Source organism: Asterias amurensis, chromosome 10 (genome assembly GCF_032118995.1).
Source record: "Asterias amurensis chromosome 10, ASM3211899v1".
In the NCBI taxonomy this organism is placed as follows: domain Eukaryota; kingdom Metazoa; phylum Echinodermata; class Asteroidea; order Forcipulatida; family Asteriidae; genus Asterias; species Asterias amurensis.
In genome coordinates, this window is record NC_092657.1 from 2,869,807 (window position 1) to 2,889,863 (window position 20,057).

A 20,057-nucleotide genomic window follows, 5' to 3' on the forward strand; every position below is an offset into this window, starting at 1 on the left:
TTTTTATAAAATGCATATGGTTGGAAAGATGTTTTAAAAGTAGAATACAATGATCCACACAAGTTTGCCTCGAAATTGCGTGGTTTTCCTTCTACTGTGCGAACTAACATGGTCGGCCATTTATGGGAGTCAAAATTTTGGTAAAAGGAAAACCACGCAATTTCCAGGCATGTTTGTGTGGATCATTGTATTCTACTTTTACAACATCTTTCTACCCATATGCATTTTATAAAAAACAGTTACAAACGCTTTTCAAAGACCAACTCGACCGATCCAAGGCAACGTGTTCCTTTAAGGTCCTTGTGAAATCCAGCCAAATATTATAGTTGGGCTCTGTCGTCATGATCAAAACAATGTTGCTGAACATTCAATTCATAACTTCAGCTCCTCCGAGTTATTTTTCACATTAAATAGTTTTTCTTCTTGTAGCCCCTTACCAAGCGTGACTGAAGCTTTGTTTTAACGCAAACTTGCATACAAATATTTAATAATGAACTCTCACCAAAGCTGTGCACTTGTGGACAAGTCACTAACTTTTGTCGCAGTGATAGTTGAGTCGTGACAATCGCAGTACACTCATGGAGCTCTCTGCGATTGAAGCCTTCTCTCGCGAGATCACTGTTCTCGCACGAGGCTGCTGACTCAGTAGTTCTGAGAGCAGTAGTCTCGCAGGGGCCAGCAGTCTCACGAGAACATCGCCAGTTTCGCGAGAGTCAAAGAGAAATGGAACACAATCATCGCAACAAACATTTAACAATTTTCCCGGAAGTCTAACCCAGCTACAGCACGCTCCGCACTCTCCATGGATTAACATGTATGTAAGGAGGGAGCATGCATGCTGTGACTGGGTAAGGGCCATGTCAAAACAGGCAATTCAGACACCCAGTTCCAGGCAATCTCCAAGAACCTTGAGAATTCATGCACATTTGAATGTTGACATACTGTATTAATCTTGGGGATTGTAAGCCATTACTCAAAAGTTAATCATGTGCTACCAAAGTGGTCGTGTAGCAAGCACTGCAGTTGGTTGCCTGTAAAAGTTGCCTCGTGTGCCAAAGCCCTAAAGCCAATGTGAGGCGGGGCAACTTACAGACAACCAGTTTCAGGCAGTCTCCAAGAAGAACAAACATCCTCATGTTTATTTGAATGCAATTCACTTGGGACAGAAAGATGGCGTTAGAAAAACGTATGTTGTACAACTGAAGTGTTCCTTTTTGCACGTAATGCAGTTGGTTGCCTCTACAAGTGTTCCCTGAAAAGTTGCCTAGAGTGACAAGACCCTAAGACTTCATTTAACTCAATGTACAGCCACGCCGGCCTGCTTTTATCATGACAACACAGCCCCTTTAAACGCCCCTTTAACTGAATACAAATAATCAACCATCCTAAACAATTTACGTCTAACCATCATCAAATAAAAAAATACTACAAGAAAAACAGCTGCTGGTCTAAGACTCAATTAAATAATAACAAAAGTATTTTGGGCAAATTATTTGGCATTTGGCTGGAACTAATTATCTTGATTTGATTATTGGATGAAGTATGTGTAAGTACTATTCAATAAGGAAGGTAGTGATTAAAGCGCAAAACAACTCCCTGACTCTCAAATTGGCAAAAACATTGTTAAAAGAGGTTTGCAGTAACACCATGTGAAACTCTCTTTGAGTAGTGTCGGTTCTGAAAAGAACCGGTGTTTCAGAACCGGTGGTTATAGGAACACCATGCCTTGGATCGGACGAGTTGGTCTATAAAAAGCATTTGAAACCGTTTGTCATGAAATGCATGGTTAGAAAGATGTTTTAAAAGTAGAATATAATGATCCACACAAGTATCACTCAAAATTGCAGTGTTAGTCGACGAGGTAAAAAGGAAACCACACAATTACGAGGTATGTTTGTGTCGATCATTGTATTCTACTTTTAAATCATCTTTCTAACCATTTGCATTTTATAACAAACAGTTACATAACGCTTTTTAAGGCAACGTGTTCCTTTAATGACAGAACCAACACTACTAAAAAAAAAGAGATATTCACACAGTGTTAACAGTAGCTATTCTTCCACCATGCAAAGTTTCCAATCCTATTTATAATAGTAAGAGCTACCACAGTTTGCAATCAGGGAGATTTCGACAACAATCATAGAACTCTATTAAACATAAAAAAAAACAGGGGAAAGTTTTGTCAAACTCGGGAGATTCTCAAACTCATTCCTCAGAACATGGAAAGATTGATAGATTTTAGCATAAAACGTTTTAACTAGCACCTCTTGAAAAACAAAATTGCATAGATTTTTTGGGGGAAGTTTCTTAGTACTTCCACTTGTGCATGATGGAAAGTTCCCTCCATGAATGATAGAAGACTACAGAGCAAATATTATACTCCCAATTAAAACTGCACAGTTTCTTGGTGTTGGCATATCGCCTTAAAGGCAGTGGACACTATTGGTAATTGTCAAAGACTAGCCTTCACAGTTGGTGTATCTCAACATATGCATAAAATAACAAACCTGTGAAAATTTGAGCTCAATCCGTCATCATCTTGCGAGATAATAATGAGAGAAAAAAACACCCTTGTCACACGATGTTGTGTGCGTTTAGATGGTTGATTTCGAGACCTCAAGTTCTAAATCTGAGGTCTCGAAATCAAATTCGTGGAAAATTACTTCTTTCTCGAAAACTATGGCACTTCAGAGGGAGCCGTTTCTCACGATGTTTTATACCATCAACCTCTCCCTATTACTCGTCACCAAGAAAGGTTTTATGCTAATAATTATTTTGAGTAATTACCAATAGTGTCCACTGCCTTTAACAGAATTTACACCTAAAAAGGAACAATATTCCCTGTGGCTGTGGGCACAGCCGAATTAAAAAACAGTATATGGGGTACCCTTGGGCGACCTATCCCAATTCCATAGACCTGCTTAAAGGGAAGGTACACGTTTGGTAATTACTCAAAACAAATATTAACTAAAAAAATTACTTGGTAACAAGCATTGGAGAGCTGTTGATAGTATAAAACATTATGGGAAACAGCTCCCTCTGAAGTATAGTAGTTTTTGAGAAAGAGGTAATTTTTCACTAAAATATTAAAAGACTTCTAGCTTAATTGAAGTCTTTTATTCCTAACACACAAATGCATCCAACAAGTGTGTTTTTTCTTTCATCATTTTCTCGCAACTTCGATGACCAAATGATCCCAAATTTTCACAGGCTTGTTATTTTATGCTTATGATGGGATACACCAACTGAGAACACTGGTCTTTGACAATTACCGAACGTGCACAGTGTCTTTAAACAGAACTTATTGCTTACAATAACATCTGCTCAGCATATATTTGCAGGAAACCAGTCACACATACATAGTACATTTTGAACATACATAGTACATTTTGACATGGCATTTCGGCTGGTAACCTTACATATTTTGGTAAGAAAAAAGAATTCATACACCGTTTTTGTTTACCCTGTAAAAATATTTGTGGGTGACATACCCTGACATATCCTGAAAGATTATCCCCTCCCATCCTGACTAATCTCACTAATACCCTGTAACCAATTCTCCTATTTAATCTACATGTAGCCTTGACGTCAAAATGTTGCAAATTTCTATCTGCTTCGCTCGTCAGTCTAATCTACATATAAGCTACGTCTACATGTAGCAATGGTTGGTATTCCTTGATCCCTCCTCCTCCCATGCATGAGCTAAGCTCTTCTAATCCCATCTCCCCGCTCCACTTATCTTTCTTAAACTGTGCGCCAATGTTACTTCCCCGTGCCCAGCCCTATGCGACTAGTCCAACAACATTCATCTAAGTCCATGAGATCATGAACTTCATTTCACTTTGGAGAGCTGAGAAACCATCAACAATGAAATTGGCTGATAAATGTTGCACGCCTGCCGCCAATTTCACAAAACTCTACACAACTGTGTAGTGTACATGTAACATTGTAACAGTGAACTATGTGAATCAATCCCAACTTCACTTTGTACTCCAGACAAGAGCATAAGATCATCTCCTCTCTAATCCAAGACCATCTCGTACCTAATCCTAACCATTCCTTAATGTCCCTCCCTCATCTACTCTGCACTAAATCTCCCAACTCATAGCGGCACCCACCGCCTCCGTATCGACCCCACCCACCTTGGGCGAGGCACGCAACCCCTTCCCACCAACCTGCCCCTCCCCTGCCCCGTCCGTCTCATTCTTCTCCTCCTCCCCTCCCCAACTCATCAGTTTCAAAACCTAACTAAGTTCCACCACTCTTGGAGGAACGCGCCGTCTCTGGATCAACCCCACCTTCCTTGGGCGGAGCTTCCAACCCCTCCCCACCAACCTGCCCCTCCTCCTCCTCCCCTGCCCCGTCCGTCCCATTCCTCCCCTCCTCCCCATCTCCTGCCTCATTTACCTCTTGATCCTCCTCGCCCCAGAACCTCATCTTGGCAAACTGGAGCATCTTAACCTCCATGTCTTTCCTCTTCTGGTACTCCACCACCTCCTCAATGGGTTTGATAGTGTACTTGTTGGTACCTTCTTCCTCCTCGTAGAACTCCATGTTGGAAATCATCGTCGAGTCGTTCGGGACCAGGACGAGGAACGTGGCGGCGGCTTCGACGGCTTTCTCAACTTTCCTCTCTGTGGCAAGGCAAGGGTTAAACAGCATTGATCAGCTTTGGTAGTAAAATTTGCATTAGGATAAAGTATGTCCATCCAGTTTAGGGTTACACCATGTGCATACTCTACTTTGTTGTGTAGATTTTTTGAATTTGGGAGAAAACTTAGTTCTGAAATGAACTGTCATGCTTATAAACTAATACCTGAGTGTAAGGTTACCTGAGTGGAAGGTATAGGACATTAGCCGAGATTAGAAATCCTTACTCACTGTGAATGAAGATGTATGTAAAATACCTGAAGAGGTTTCAGCTTCAAATAGTCAACAAGTTTTCGAGAGAAAAAAAGGGAAAGTCACAGACGATGTTTTCATGAGAGTCACATAAATTTGTTGTACATTTTTATATACAGTTTTTGTCTCACTGAGACAAAATATACTTATGTGTAACTGTTTTACTCATTTCTCAAAAACTACAGCATCTCAGCAACTAATATTTTAAGGTAAGCTTTCTAAATAGAATAATAATGTTATCATTATCTTCAAACAGTGTCAGTTAAATGTAAATCTGTGGACGTTATGTTTTGTGTTACAAAAAGTATCCCGAATCCTTTAGGTTGATAAAATTCTCACCTTTGTAGTAAGCAAACTGCAGGAAGTGGAAATGATTGGCTAGGTAGTTCTCCACGTACTTTCCCTGCATTCTGGAATTCCATTCTTCACACTGACTCTTGCAGAAGAGAACCGAAGCATAATGGTCTGCAATAAAATAAACAACAGAGATAACTAACAAGCCAATTGCTAATTAACCCTTAAAGGCAGTGGACACTATTGGTAATTACTAACAACAATTATTAGCATAAAACCTTACTTGGTAACAAGTAATGGGGAGCTGTTGATAGTATAAAACATTGTAAGAAACGGCTCCCTTTGAAGTGATGTAGTTTTTGGGAAAGAAGTAATTTTCCATGAATTTGATTTAGAGACATCAGAATTAGATTTTGAGGTCTCGAAATAAAGCATCTGAAAGCACACAACTTCGTGTGACATTATTTCTTTCACTATTATCTCGCAACTTCGACGACCAATTTTCACAGGTTTGTTATTTTATGCATATGTTGAGACACACCAGTGAGAAGATGGTCTTTGACAGGACAATTACCAATAGTGTCCAGTGTCTTTAAGTGTTAAGAGACTGTAGCTGCCGGCCGCAAGCACAGGCCTGGAATTTTATCTTTGAGAGGGCAAGGCCAGGCCTAATACTTCCTGGGAGGCAACGAAGGCAATTGCCTCCATGCCCCCGATCATTATACTATTATACCAATAGTGCCCAGTAGAAATGTACGATTTCCTCTGTAGTCTACCCTTTACCAAGGAGAAAATGCCTTGGTGCCCTTGTCCTTTCAAGGAGAAAATGCCTTGGTGCCCTTGCCCTTTCAAACACGAAGCATACAGGCCTTGAAGGCCATTTTCATTTCACAAAGGGCACTTCCATTGGAAAATCTTTAAGTCTGTAGGAAACTTTCGAAGGGGCACCAAGGCCAAAACCAGGGGCAACAGAGGCTAATTCCAGGGCCCAATTTCATAGAGCTGCTAAGCACAAAAATTTGCTTAGCATGAAATTTCTTTCTTGATAAAAACAGGATTACCAACCAAATTTCCATTTGTTGCATATTGCTTGTTACTGGTATTCAGCTGTTGTTTCCTTATCCTGAAAAATCACGTGGAAATTTAGTTGTTAATCTTCTTTTTTATCAAGGCAAACATTTCATGCTTAGCAAATTTTTGTGCTAAGCAGCTCTATGAAATTGGGCCCAGACCCGTAAGCTGCTTGTACCGAAATGCCAATAGACCTTATGCATTGATCTCATCAAGCTGCACCTTACACCGGTAAACCGATGATAAAACAATGGCGAAGAGAAGCAACTATATACAGCAAAGCATCTTGCTCAAGGAAACATAAGTATCATGACCAGGATTCGAACCCACACTCTGATAACTTAAACCACCAGAACTTATGCTCTAAAACCACTCAGCCATGACACCATATAAAAACAATCATGACCCAGTTGCAGAATAACCCAGTTTTACTTTGAAGGGCAATTTAAGTAGAACAAGGCGACCCGGCCTCGCCCTTTCTGGCAGACAGGAAGAGAACGATGTACCAGCCAGACTGTGTTTCCATTCTCCGTCACTGACTGTCTACATTTACACAGGGGGGTTAAAAGACGCTCCGAGGTTCAGATTGTTTCTATGTCAGATTTCTTCTCCTTTGTTAAAGAGGAGCTCCAATTATATCAAATTAAGTTTAACAATGCACCCATTTTCAAATAGATAGTAACCATGGAAGTGGGGGATGTACAAGGTGCAAAATTTTAGGATGGTTAGGAGGGAGTCATTGTAAGCTTGGGCGATATCGATTTATTTTCTTCACGATATATCGCCGACAATATATCGCGATACTCGATATAATCGTGATTAATTAAATTTGACATCATCAGTCTTCAAACTCCAAGTGAAAGTTGTAAAAGAGACAGTCATAGCATAAGAGAGGTGTTCTAATGACCTATTCTTCTGGTTTTACTCCAAACCCATGGGGTGCAAGATGTCTAAGCTAGCACATACATTGCGATATTTAATCGATATCGGGATACATCGCGATATATCGCGATATTTCGATTAAAACCAAATCCATCCGATATCGAAATCGATTCCAAATTAATATCGCGATATTCGATAATATCGTGATATCGCCCAAGCTTAAGTCATTGTCCACAATGTTATGATACTATCACAAGGTCTCTGTTGCTCGTTACCCGAGTAAGTTTTTGTGCTTATTTTGAATAATGTCCAGTGCCTTGAAGTGTCAAAAGTGCACATTTTCAATTAGATTTGTGTCTCCCTTTCTTTGGAATGAGCTCCAATGTTTAGTCTACGAACAAACTATGTTGTTACCATTCCCAGGGTCACATTGTAAATTTTCCACTTTTTGTTTATAACCCCAGATTTCTGGTTTTGGGGTGACAATAAGGGAATAAAAGGGTAGCGACGAGTTCTTCGAACAATTAAGAACGAGTCACTTCCCTTTTATTCCCATTCATAAATGCCATTTAAAAAAAAAAAAACGTTAAAAATTGAATTGACAGTTGAAAATTCGAGGTTTGAAATATTTTGTTCAAAAACTTTGTGAAGAGTCTGTTGCGCGTGGGTTGTGTGTACGCGCGCACGCTTAGAAATAGATTACACGCGCGCGCTTAGAAGTCGATTACGCGCTGTTACTAATAGCTATGAATTGCGTTCCGCGTGATAACTTTTAAGCGTGAATAGTTCAATTTTAGATTTGTCAATTCCTTTTTAAGGATCAGCAGAAACCTTGAATACCTTTTGATAAAGCACCTTTTTCTTTGTCTGATGACTAGAGCAAGCTAGTCAAAATGTTGAGACCAATAATTTAGAACTCACTCCGCGGTAGTGAAGTTAATATCGAGAAGTTCCCTCAACCACTAAGCAAAAGTCCCAGTCTATTTCCTACTCTCAGCCCAAGTAGTAGCTAATAAGCAGGACAATTCTTTTCAGAACTGAGAAGTCTCCCGAATTACAAAAAAACTATTGCAATAGAAGAGAAGTCTCCTAAATTCAAAAATTCTACAAATCAATAGCTGCAGTATAAAGCAAGACAAGTTTTAAAAGAACCTAATCTACCCAGCAATATGGTGTTACCGCAAACCAAATATACACAGAAACAATAATTTTTCACGGCAAATGAAAAGAAAACACCCACGGAAATTGATGACCTTGACATCTCGCAAGACAAGTGCAGACACCTAAGACCTCCTGCTGGCCACGGGATGTTTATTTACGCAAGTCGCAAATTGATAACATCACGCAGTGTTGACATCACGATACCATCCTCCGAGAAATAACAACAAACACTATCATCTAATTCAGAGAACTCAACTAGAGAATTATCGACAAGCAAGCCGAGCATCTCGAACTTCTCAAAAGTCCAACTTGTGAAGAGGATGTTTTCATAAGTGATGATTAAGGAAGTTATCGTAGGATGAAACAACACTGGCTTGAGAAGTAACAAGCACGCATGTTGGTTTAACCCGTGTAACTTATCCCCCCCCCCCCATATAGGTTAAAGACACTGGACACTATTGGTAATTACTCAAAATAATTGTTAGCATAAAACCTCACTTGGTAATGGAGAGCTGTTGAAAACATTGTGAGAAACGGCTCCCTCTGAAGTGACATAGTTTTTGAGAAAGAAGTAATTTTCCACGAATTTGATTTAGAGACCTCAGGTTTAGAATTTCAGGTCTCGAAATCAACCATCTAAACGGACACAATGTTGTGTGACAAGGGTGTTTTTTTTCTTTCATTATTATCTCACAACTTCTGAGCTCAAATTTTTACAGGTTTGTTATTTTATGCATTGTTGAGATACACCAAGTGAGAAGACTGGTGTTTGACAATTACCAATATTGTCCAGGGTCTTTAATCCATGTAACAATGTATCCCCCCATAGACAGGTTAAAGGAACCATAACATGGTTTGAAAGTGACTAGCAGATATTTTAACTCACCAAGGTATTGGAAGTTGACAAACTAAGTCCCGCGGCGAAGCCTGATTATAACCAAACAAATGTCCTCAAAACATACAATACATTAAAATTCTTTTCTTCGGACTTAGGCCTACTGCTGGAAAAAAATTCTCTAGACAGAGATATTTTGTAAACAAATCAGGCCCAGTAAACGCAATTTTGATTGCAGCATTTACATTTATAGGCCTACCATATGGAGGTAGAAATAGCCCCTCCATGGGCCTACAGACACATACAGGTAGTGGTAGGCGGGCTGATATGAAGAAAATAGTTACTGGTAACTATTTTCTATGTGTATATTCAAAATGAATGATGTAAGCGATTTGGCCAGACATTGTAACTCGATCAGTCTGTTTGAACTTGCAAAAATGTTCTATTTCCAGAGACACTATTCCACTGTGAAACGAGTCTGGATTGGAATCTGGAGCCCACAGCCCAAGAATGAGTCAAATGTTTAAAAGGCAGTGGACACTATTGGTAATTACTCAAAATAATAATCAGCATAAAACCTCACTTGGTAACGAGGAATGGGGAGAGGTTGATGGTATAAAACATTGTGAGAAACGGCTCCCTCTGAAGTGACGTAGTTTTCGAGAAAGAAGTAACTTTCCACGAATTTGATTTTGAGACCTCAGAATTAGATTTTGGGGTCTTGAACTCTTGTTAAGCATCTGAAAGCACACAACTTAGTGTCGAAGGGTGTTTTCTCTTTAATTATTATCTCGCAACTTCGACGACCAATTGAGTTCAATTTTTCACAGGTTTGTTTTGTTAAAATGCATAATGTTGAGATTACACCAAGTGAGAAGACTGGTCTTTACCAATAGTGCCCAGTGTCTTTAAATATACGCATAGTATTTACAATGTTATAGCATTCTGTCGGTTCAGCGCTCTGAAATACTTAAATGTACATCCAATCCAATTAGAACATTCCTATCGGCTGATTTGTGCATGACCCCCAGATCTGAAACTTGACCTCCAGATTAACTGCCTAGTTAGAGTACATGTATACGTACATGACAAGAATGTGTAACTGATGATGGTTATTAGTGGCTTCATCGAAAAGGATGAATTGACTTGACCTTTGTAAAAGAGATTGCGTCTTCAAAAGAGGCAAGTCTATTTTAAGGGATCATAAGAGTTTGTTCTCTTAAACCTCACTCTAGAACAGCAGCCATAACTTCCTTTCACAAAGTCTGCGAGACTGCGATGGAAATTGACAAACAGTTTGTTTAAATTTGTATCCACTGTTTAAGTGATACCTTCATTTATACATATTTCACATCAAAACAATCGAGTGTGGGATTTGACACTTTGCATAGACCTTTTCGCAAATACTGGGGCGCGCGTAAAGCTTGGAATTTGGTGCATTGTGGTCTAGCTGGTATCCAAATTTAATCCATATCTATCCCTCAATGCACCTCATTCAGCAGTCTGCGCTTGCGCAATGGTATTTGCGAAAAGGTCTATGGTGGGAGTCTAATTAGGTGAGGTTTGAGGTAACACCAATTGTAAAATCACTTTTGTTGAGTTCTGAGAAGAACCAGTGGTTGACAACTCAACACATTTGTCATTGGCTTGTTTTGACAATGACCAGTCAATACCAGACGCTTTCTCCTTAGAGTGGCTTATAAAGTAGAAAATAATATTGTTTTTTTTTACAAATTGTACATGCGACAATGTATTTTGGGTGCCTATCTTATTCTAGTGAACATAATTTTAAGTAGGATTTGAAACTTTGTATGGTGGATATAAGCTTGGGCGATATCACGATATTATCGAATATCGCGATATTAATTTGGAACTGATTTTGATATCGGATGGATTTGGTTTTAATCGAAATATCGATATATCGCGATAATTGCGATAATCGCGATATATCGCGATATCCATTAAATATCGCGATGTATTTGCTAGCTGAGACATCTCGCACCCCATAGGTTTGGAGTAAAACCAGAAGAATAGGTCATTAGAACACCTCTCTTATGCTATGACTGTCTCTTTTACAACTTTCACTTGGAGTTTGAAGACTGATGATGTCAAATTTAATTAATCGCGATTATATCGAATATCGCGATATATATTGTCGGCGATATATCGTGAATAAAATAAATCGATATCGCCCAAGCTTAGGTGGATACGATATGGTCACACCATGTAATGACTATCTCTAATGAGTTGGGGTGGTTCTGAAAAGAATTGTTGGTTTAACTCGACGTTTCGATCATGCTCTGATCGTCTTCTGGAGAAAGCTTGGATAATTTTGTTGTGTTTTTAAAACAGCTCTACATTTAGGCCAAGGAAGGAAAAGAGACATTCATTATACTTACTAGAAATGGCTTCATAAAGATCCATGAATTCCCTGTTCTCATATTTGCCCTCACAGAGGGCTCGACATTCATCATCCGCCTTCCAATACTCCTTCAGTGACTCCTCCATGTTGTGGATGACCACGGGGAAATCTCCAGCCTGGTACGCGCCGTATCCCAACAAAAAATATTTCTAGTCAAGAGAAATAAAAGAATGTTTATGTTAGTTATATTTTCATTCAATCACATCAGTGCAAAAACGTGAAATTTTAGTAAGACTTTTTTGCAAATGATTCTCTTTAAAGCCATTATACACTTTCGGAACAGGAAAAAAAAAAAGTTCACAGATTTACAAATAACTTACAGGGTTTACAGATGGTATTGGTAAAAGACTTCTCTTGAAATATTATTCAATGAAATGCTTCACTTTTTGGGAAAACATTAAAACAATTATCAATTCTCGACTACGAGAATTGCGGATTTAAAGTCAACACATGTCAAGACACGGCGAAACGTGCGGAAACAAGGGTGGGTTTAAAAAAAAAAAAAAAACAGGGAAAAAAAACCAGAAAAAGTGGCAGCAGCCTCTAGAAAGCAGGCGGGAACGCTAAACAAGTATTTGCCCGTTTTGAATGTATGAAATAAGGAACAGTGAAAAAGCTGGTTGAATATGGAAATGACAAGCTAACTGATACTTTTGGCCAGTCACTGAAAAAGTTAAGGGCAATCTCTGTCATACCTACACGTAGAAGTCAACAAATGCTACAGCAGCACGTAATTAAAGGCAGTGGACACTATTGGTAATTGTCAAAGACTAGCCTTCACAGTTGGTGTATCTCAACATATATGCATAAAATAACAAACCTGTGAAAATTTGAGCTCAATCGCCTTCGGTCATCGAACTTGTGAGATAATAATGAAAGAAAAAAACACCCATGTCACACGAAGTTGTGTGCGTTTAGATGGTTGATTTCGACACCTCAAGTTCTAAATCTGAGGTCTCGAAATCAAATTCGTGGGATATTACTTCTTTCTCAAAAACTATGGCACTTCAGAGGGAGCCGTTTTTCACAATGTTTTATACCATCAACAACCTCTCCCCATTACTCGTCACCAAGAAAGGTTTTATGCTAAAAAATATTTTGAGTAATTACCAATAGTGTCCACTGCCTTTAAAGACAACCGGCTAGGCTATTTTTGTTGTTGTTAAAAAAAAAAACAGGAAAAAAGAAAAGAAAAAAAGTGACAGCGGCCTCTAGAAAGCAGGCGAGGACGCTAAACATGTATTTTTTTTATTTGCCTGATCGTATTAATTTTGTTTTTTTACCCATACACCGATGTGTGTTAGCACTGTATACTCAGTACTTTCCCGAGTCCTGTGAAAAAATATCACAGGCATGTTACTCGGGTGGGATTCGAACCCACGACCCTTGCAATTCTAGAGCAGTGTCTTACCAACTAGACTACCGAGGTTGCCCGGCAGCTAGAGGCAGTGCTGAGTATACAGTGCTAACACACATCGGTGTATGGGTAAAAAAACAAAATTAATATTCTTTATCCCCGATGCAAATTTAACATCTATTATATTTTATTGCCTGATCGTGTTCTGAATGTATGAAATAAGGAACAGTGAAAAAGCTGGTTGAATATGGAAATGACAAGCTAACTGATACTTTTGGCCAGTCACTGAAAAAGTAAAGGGAAATCTCTGTCATACCCACACGTAGAAGTCAACAAACACTACAGCGGCACGTAATTAAGTAACTTTGTAGCCTGTACAGGTAGCCATTTGGATTGCATATTTGTTCTAATGTTGCACACTATAGTCATGCTGGGCTAGCCTTGTGGTAAAACGCCAACACATTTTTTTTAAAATTAATAATAGAAACTGTTGTCTAACTGTGCTTTCAGACTGCTTTAAAGGTCCCATGGCTTGGGAATTGTTTTCCAGTTTAAGCAGTCACTCTTGTTTTTCTAAATTATTCTCACCCACCCGGAATTTTGATTTTTCAGATTTTCTTTTTACAAAGTATTGAATTAGGAAACTTCTGTTTACTGCAAGTTGTTTACTTTCCCCTTTTTAAAAGGCGATCCCCTGGCTGCCGCTTCCCAGATTGTATCGTAAAGTCGGGTGTGAAATTTGAAATATTCAGTTTTTTTTTCTTTTACGTACCATAAACACAAATAGATACAGAACCTTCCCATCCTATGGACCCATTGCATATGACGTCACACTCTCAAAAAGGAGGCAGATAATTGAACAATAGCTGTTTTCTGTGCGTAAAAACGCGCGCGATCTCAGCGAACCTGTAGCATTTCGCGGTATGCAAGGGGGAGCTATTGATTTCTTACACAATACAGACCGCGCCTCCTAACAGTGCACGTAATTTGGGGTGTCTACTCTCTGTTGTGCATGTTTGTATATGATTTTGACACCCAAAATGACACCCAGGATAGGCACATGTGAGTACACTGCGCGCTTTGTACACAGGTCAATTGAAGAAAACATAAAATCTTATTATGGCGATTGCACTTTCTAATGGGAGACTTTTGGGACGCTTGGTGGCAGCAGACTTACCAGGTAAATTCCATTGTTCTTGGTCATGTGCGCACGCTCAGAGCTACGTAAACAATGGACATTTACCTGGTAAGTCTGCTGCCACCTATGCGTCCCAAAGTCTCCCATTCTTATCAACTTTTGATATGATGAAAGGGGGCACATCTCAAAACTTGTCCAGCTTTTACTTTCATAATTATTGGAATTATGAAGAAACTATGACACAAAATGTCCACTTTCCCGTATGCCTGTGCAGTATTGTGCCTGCCAGAATACTCAAAGATTGTACAAGGTCACACTTATTGTAAACAAAGTTCACATGGTCTATACTCTGAAATGATTTTTTTGTTGTTACTTACATGATGAAGCTGCTCTTCTAAATCCACTAGGTGCTCCTCGGTAATCCCATGTAGATTCCGATAATAATCTAGATTGTTCTGCATAATCTCATCATCTGGGTTCCATTGTAGATATGTGTAGGCGCCGGCTACTGCCTTCTCATACTCAAAACTCTATAGAAGCAAAAAGATGGAAAACAAAAAAAGTCAAAACAAACACCTTTGGTAATTGTAAAAGACAACATTACTTCGGTTCGGAGTAAAATGCTTCTCAAAATTCTTTATACTATCGAGCACTGCCATAGGCTTTTAACAAAAGAAGTTTTCATTGCCATCCATTTTAAAGACATAGGACATTATTGGTAATTGTCAAAGACCATTCTCAATTGCTGTATCTCAACACATGTATAAAATAACCAACCTGTGAAAATTTGAGATCAACCGGTCATCGAAGTTGCGAGATAATAATGAATGAAAAAACACCCTTGTCACACGAAGTTGAGTGGTTTCAAATGCTTGATTTCGAGACCTCAAAATTTAATTCTGAGGTCTCAAAATCAAATTCGTGGATAATTACTTCTTACGTTACTTCAGAGGGAGCTGTTTCTCACAATGTTGTATAGTCAACAGCTCCCCATTACTGGTTAGTAAATAAGGTTTATGCTAATAATTATTTTTTAGTAATTACCAATAGTGTCCACTGCCTTTAAATAGTAGAGTCATGTAAACAAGCCTGTATGCTTAAGTTTTTTAAGAGCGATAACCAAACGTACACAGATCATTTAAAAGGCACTGGACACCTTTGGTAATATTGTCAAAATCAGTATTCTCATCGAAGTTGCAAGAGAATAATAAAAAAAAAAACACCCTTAATGCACAAACTTGTGTGCTTTCAGATGCCTAATATAAAAGGCTTCAGGCCCGAAGTATTTTATTATTTGAGTCATTAAACTACATCTTTCTCAGAGTTCAGAGGGAGCCATTTCTCACAATGTTTTATATTTTCAACAGCTCTCCATTGCTCTTTACCAAGTAAGTTTTTATGCTAACAATTGTTTTGAGTAATTACCATTAGTGTCCAGTGCCTTTAAACTGCACTTTGTCGCAGTGTTAATCCCACCTTGCTCTGATAACAATCGGAAGTTGTGTTGACATAACATTCAAATTAATCTTTCCTCTTCACAGATAATTTGTCAAGAGTTTACACAAACAAGCTTCCAGATGGGACGTTGTAACAATCAATTACACTACAAGAAACTTCCTGTCTTTATTAAAGTGATTCATCAGACTAGAAGAAGGTTTATAGATTGACAGACACAAATATCCCCTTGGCTGGTGGTATTTATTACTCAGAAAGGCAGGGTATATTTTTGGTAGTCAAAGACCAGGGCCCAATTTCATAGAGCTGCTAAGCACAAAAATTTGCTTAGCAAGAAATTTCTTCCATGGTAAAAACAAGATTACCTACCAAATTTCCATTTGTTGCATATTGCTTGTTACTGGTATTAAGCTGTTGTTTGCTTATCCTGAAAATCCAGCGAAAATTTGGTTGGTAATCCTGTTTTTATCAAGGCAAATATTTCATGCTAAGCAAATTTGTATGCTTAGCAGCTCTATGAAATTGGGCCCAGTAGGCCTATCTGCACTTTAAAACAAAAATCTCTACAAATTTAGGCTCAATCGGTCTTCAAAGTTGCACTAGAAAGTAATGAAGAAAAAACACTTTGTTTCATAGAAAGGACTTGAGAAAGAGATTCCTGAGAAAGTCTTACTCAAGTACAAATAATCTGTTTGATTTTGGCAGGCCTGGGGTGGTTTTTGCTAACAAAAGTTGTTTGCATTGTAAGCACTTTATGTAATCCACCATATTATATAAACTGACAAACCTGTAGAAGTTAGAGATCAATCGGCCATGGGTCACGAGAGAATAGTGAAAAATCGATTACAAATTTTGAATAAAAATGAATAAAATGCTCACTGAGCGCAAAGTTAGATTATTTATTTCTCATCAAATATGACATTTCAAACAGAAATATTTCAAGGGATGTTTTCTACTTTCATCATCATTTAACCAAGTTTTACGTAAATCTGTGATCTTGACGATTTTAGTTTCTTTGTACCAATTCTGTAACGTTCCTTTGAAAAACCACGTTGAAATTTAAGGATTTCTAACAATGTTTTCTAAATTATAATCAGCAGCTCTCTGGTGCTCTTATCAAGTTAGTTTTTATGGTCATCATTTTTTTTTGCAATTACCAAAGGTGCACCCCGCATTATGTATAAATAAACACCAAACCACACCTGTAAAACACCTGGGCTTTGTTTGTTTCTTTACAGACAGGCCAAGTTAATTGTTCTGTATTTTCTCTGTCATCACTGTCACCAAATGGTCTCTAAATGTTCACACCCCCCCCCCCCCTCTACTCTTTTTCAAGGCTCTTTACACAAGCACCCTGCTCTGAATTCGAGTTGGACAACGAAATGCATCTAGAACAGTACTTGATACCTTAGGGTTGTTCAACCTTGTATTGTGAGGATGTAACATGGTTTAATACTTAATACAGACTTCACAGTCTTCAATCAAACAGAGTTAAAGGCAAACCTTTCGTTTGTGGAACCATTTAATTTTAATCCTTCCTATAAATGTAAAGGGCTAGGCGTACAATAAAACTACTGTTAAAATTCCATTTCAAAAGCTGGAAGCTTTTAAAGAGGTGTCTCCCCAAATCTGGAGTAAGCTTGGGCGATATCACGATATTATCGAATATCGTGATATTAATTTGGACACGATTTCGTTATCGGATGGATTTGGTTTTAATCGAAATATCGATTAACTATCGCGATGTATTTGCTAGCTGAGACATCTTGCACCCCATAGGTTTGGAGTAAAACCAGAAGAATAGGTCATTAGAACACCTCTCTTATGCTAGGACTGTCTCTTCTACAACTTTCACTTGGAGTTTTAAGACTGATGATGTCAAATTTCATTAATCGCGATTATATCAAATATCGCGATATATTGTCGGCAATATATCGTGAATAAAATAAATCAATATCGCCCAAGCTTAATCTGGAGCGGTTACATAATGTCCACACAGGAAGAATAATAAGTTAATTGATTACACAATCTAAGAAGATTGTTTTAAAGACACTAGACACTATTGGTAATTGTCAAAGACCAGTCTTAATTCTCACTTTCTGTACTCCACATATGCATAAAATAACACTCCTGTGAAAATTTGAACTCCATTGGTCGTCGAAGTTGAGAGATAATAATGAAATAAAAAACACCCTTGTCTATCGAAGTTGTGTGCTTTCAGATGGTTGATTTCGAGACCTCAAAATTCTAAATCTGAGGTCTCGAAATCAAATTCATGGAAAATTACTTCTTTCTCTAAAACTATGTAACTTCAGAGGGAGCTGTTTCTCAAAAGTGTTTTAGACTATCAACCTCTCCCCATTACTCATAATCAAGAAAGGTTTTATGATGATAATTATTTTGAGTAATTACCAATATAGTGTCCACTGCCTTTAACCTGTTCTCGACAAAAACAATACGTTTCATTTAAACACTCCTCAGTGAGAGCACTTTAATTCTCAGGATGATCCTTCACAGGGGGGCTCTTGTTTATAATCAAGGTCAAAGGTCATCCTAATTGACCATGCCAGGTTCCCATCATAAGGCTGAATGCAATAATAACCCCATGGTGAACTTAGAGGGTACAGAGGGTGTCTCAAGAGAGCAATTACATAGCCACCAAATAACCCAGGAAAGCACCCACTCACTTGTCATGGTGCCATGTGCTTATTGCTGCTGTGCCACAATACAAAATTACCTTTTCATCAGGGAGATAATTGGTACCCTGAAGTCCAGAGGGTGTCCCGAGAGAGAAATTACACCAGGCCTCATGCAATAACCCTCAGCCCCCACACAATCCCTTACCAAAGTTTCTATCACATGATACAACTGAATGAAAATGTTTTATAAGCTACGAAGCAGCAGGAGGCGGAGCACCACACCTTATTTTAAGGGGATGCAGATTTTTCTATCACATGATAACTGAATGAAAATGGTTTATAAGCTACGAAGCAGCAGGAGGCGGAGCACCACACCTTATTTTAAGGGGATGCAGATTTTTCATTTAAAAAAAATATCAAGTTGTTATAAAGTTATCATTTTTAAAGGAACACGTTGCCTTGAATCGGTCGAGTTGGTCTTTGAAAAGCGTTTGTAACCGTTTTTTATAAAATGCATATGGGTAGAAAGATGTTGTAAAAGTAGAATACAATGATCCACACAAACATGCCTCGAAATTGCGTGGTTTTCCTTTTACCTCGTCGACTAACACGTCGGCCATTTATGGGGGTCAAAATTTTGACTCCCATAAATGGCCGACCGTGTTAGTTCTCACAGTAGAAGGAAAACCACGCAATTTCGAGGCAAACTTGTGTGGATCATTGTATTCTACTTTTAAAACATCTTTTCAACCATATGCATTATATACAAAACGGTTACAAACGCTTTTGTTTTGACCAACTCGTCCGATCCAAGGCAACGTGTTCCTTTAAGGAGTTCAGAAAATTTCAGTAGTACAAATGTATGGTGAGGGATAACTGTCGACTATTGTTCTGTTTCGGGGACATTGTCTGGTAATCAGGCCTGTTCACTTAATTTGTTTAAAGGAACACGTTGCCTCGGATCGGACGAGTTGGTCAAAACAAAAGCGTTTGTAACCGTTTTTTTATGAAATGCATATGGTTGGAAAGATGTTTTAAAAGTAGAATACAATGATCCACACAAGTTTGCCTCGAAATTGCGTGGTTTTCCTTCTACTGTGCGAAGTAACATGGTCGGCCATTTATGGGAGTCAAAATTTTGAACCCCATAAATGGCCGACGTGTTAGTCGACGAGGTAAAAGGAAAACCACGCAATTTCGAGGCATGTTTGTGTAGATCATTGTATTCTACTTTTACAACATCTTTTTTCCCATATGCATTTTATAAAAAACGGTTACAAACGCTTTTCAAAGACCAACTCGACCGATCCAAGGCAACGTGTTCCTTTAAAGGGCAAGGGCACCAAAGTTTCTATCACATGATACATGTAACTGAATGAAAATGTTTTACAAGCTACAAACACCAGGAGGCAGCGCACCACACCTTATTTTAAGGGATGCAGATTTTTCATTTAAAAAAAAACATCAAGTTGTTTTATCTTTTTTAAGGAGTTCAGAAAATTTCAATAATATATATTTCAGTATGGTAAGGGATAACCGCCGACTATTGTTATGTTTCGGGGACAGACTGTTCGGGGACATTGTCTGGAAATCAGGCCTGTTCACTTTATTTTTTTAAAGGGCAAGGGCATCAAGGGCATGCTATGAGGAAACTGTAAATTGCTTGGAGCATTTTAAGGGGCATCAAGGAAATCACCAGGGGGCATGGAGGGAATTGTCTCTGTTGTCTCCAAGTATCAGGCCTATACATTGTACACAAGGCTTGAAACACCTGTCTCCAATCTAAAGTCAATCAGAGTGAACAGCCCTTTAATGACTTTCCCAGACTCAGTCCAGAAGAAGGAAGTTCAGGACCCATGACCAGGACCACATTCCCACTGGATCCACAATTGCGAGATCAG

General features: G+C 38.6%; 1 protein-coding gene across 1 annotated transcript in view; it reads right to left on the reverse strand.

Moving 5' to 3' along the window:
- The window catches only part of LOC139942464 (prolyl 3-hydroxylase 1-like), a 36,807-nt gene that overhangs the window by 11,517 nt on the left and 5,233 nt on the right, over positions 1-20,057 (reverse strand). Inside the window, exons 2-5 of the mRNA XM_071939254.1 lie at positions 14,440-14,592; positions 11,545-11,716; positions 5,242-5,367; positions 4,408-4,634 (exon numbers count right to left, since the gene is read on the reverse strand). Coding sequence (XP_071795355.1) covers positions 4,408-4,634; positions 5,242-5,367; positions 11,545-11,716; positions 14,440-14,592 — 678 coding nt within the window. The remainder of the gene's footprint in view (positions 1-4,407; positions 4,635-5,241; positions 5,368-11,544; positions 11,717-14,439; positions 14,593-20,057) is intronic.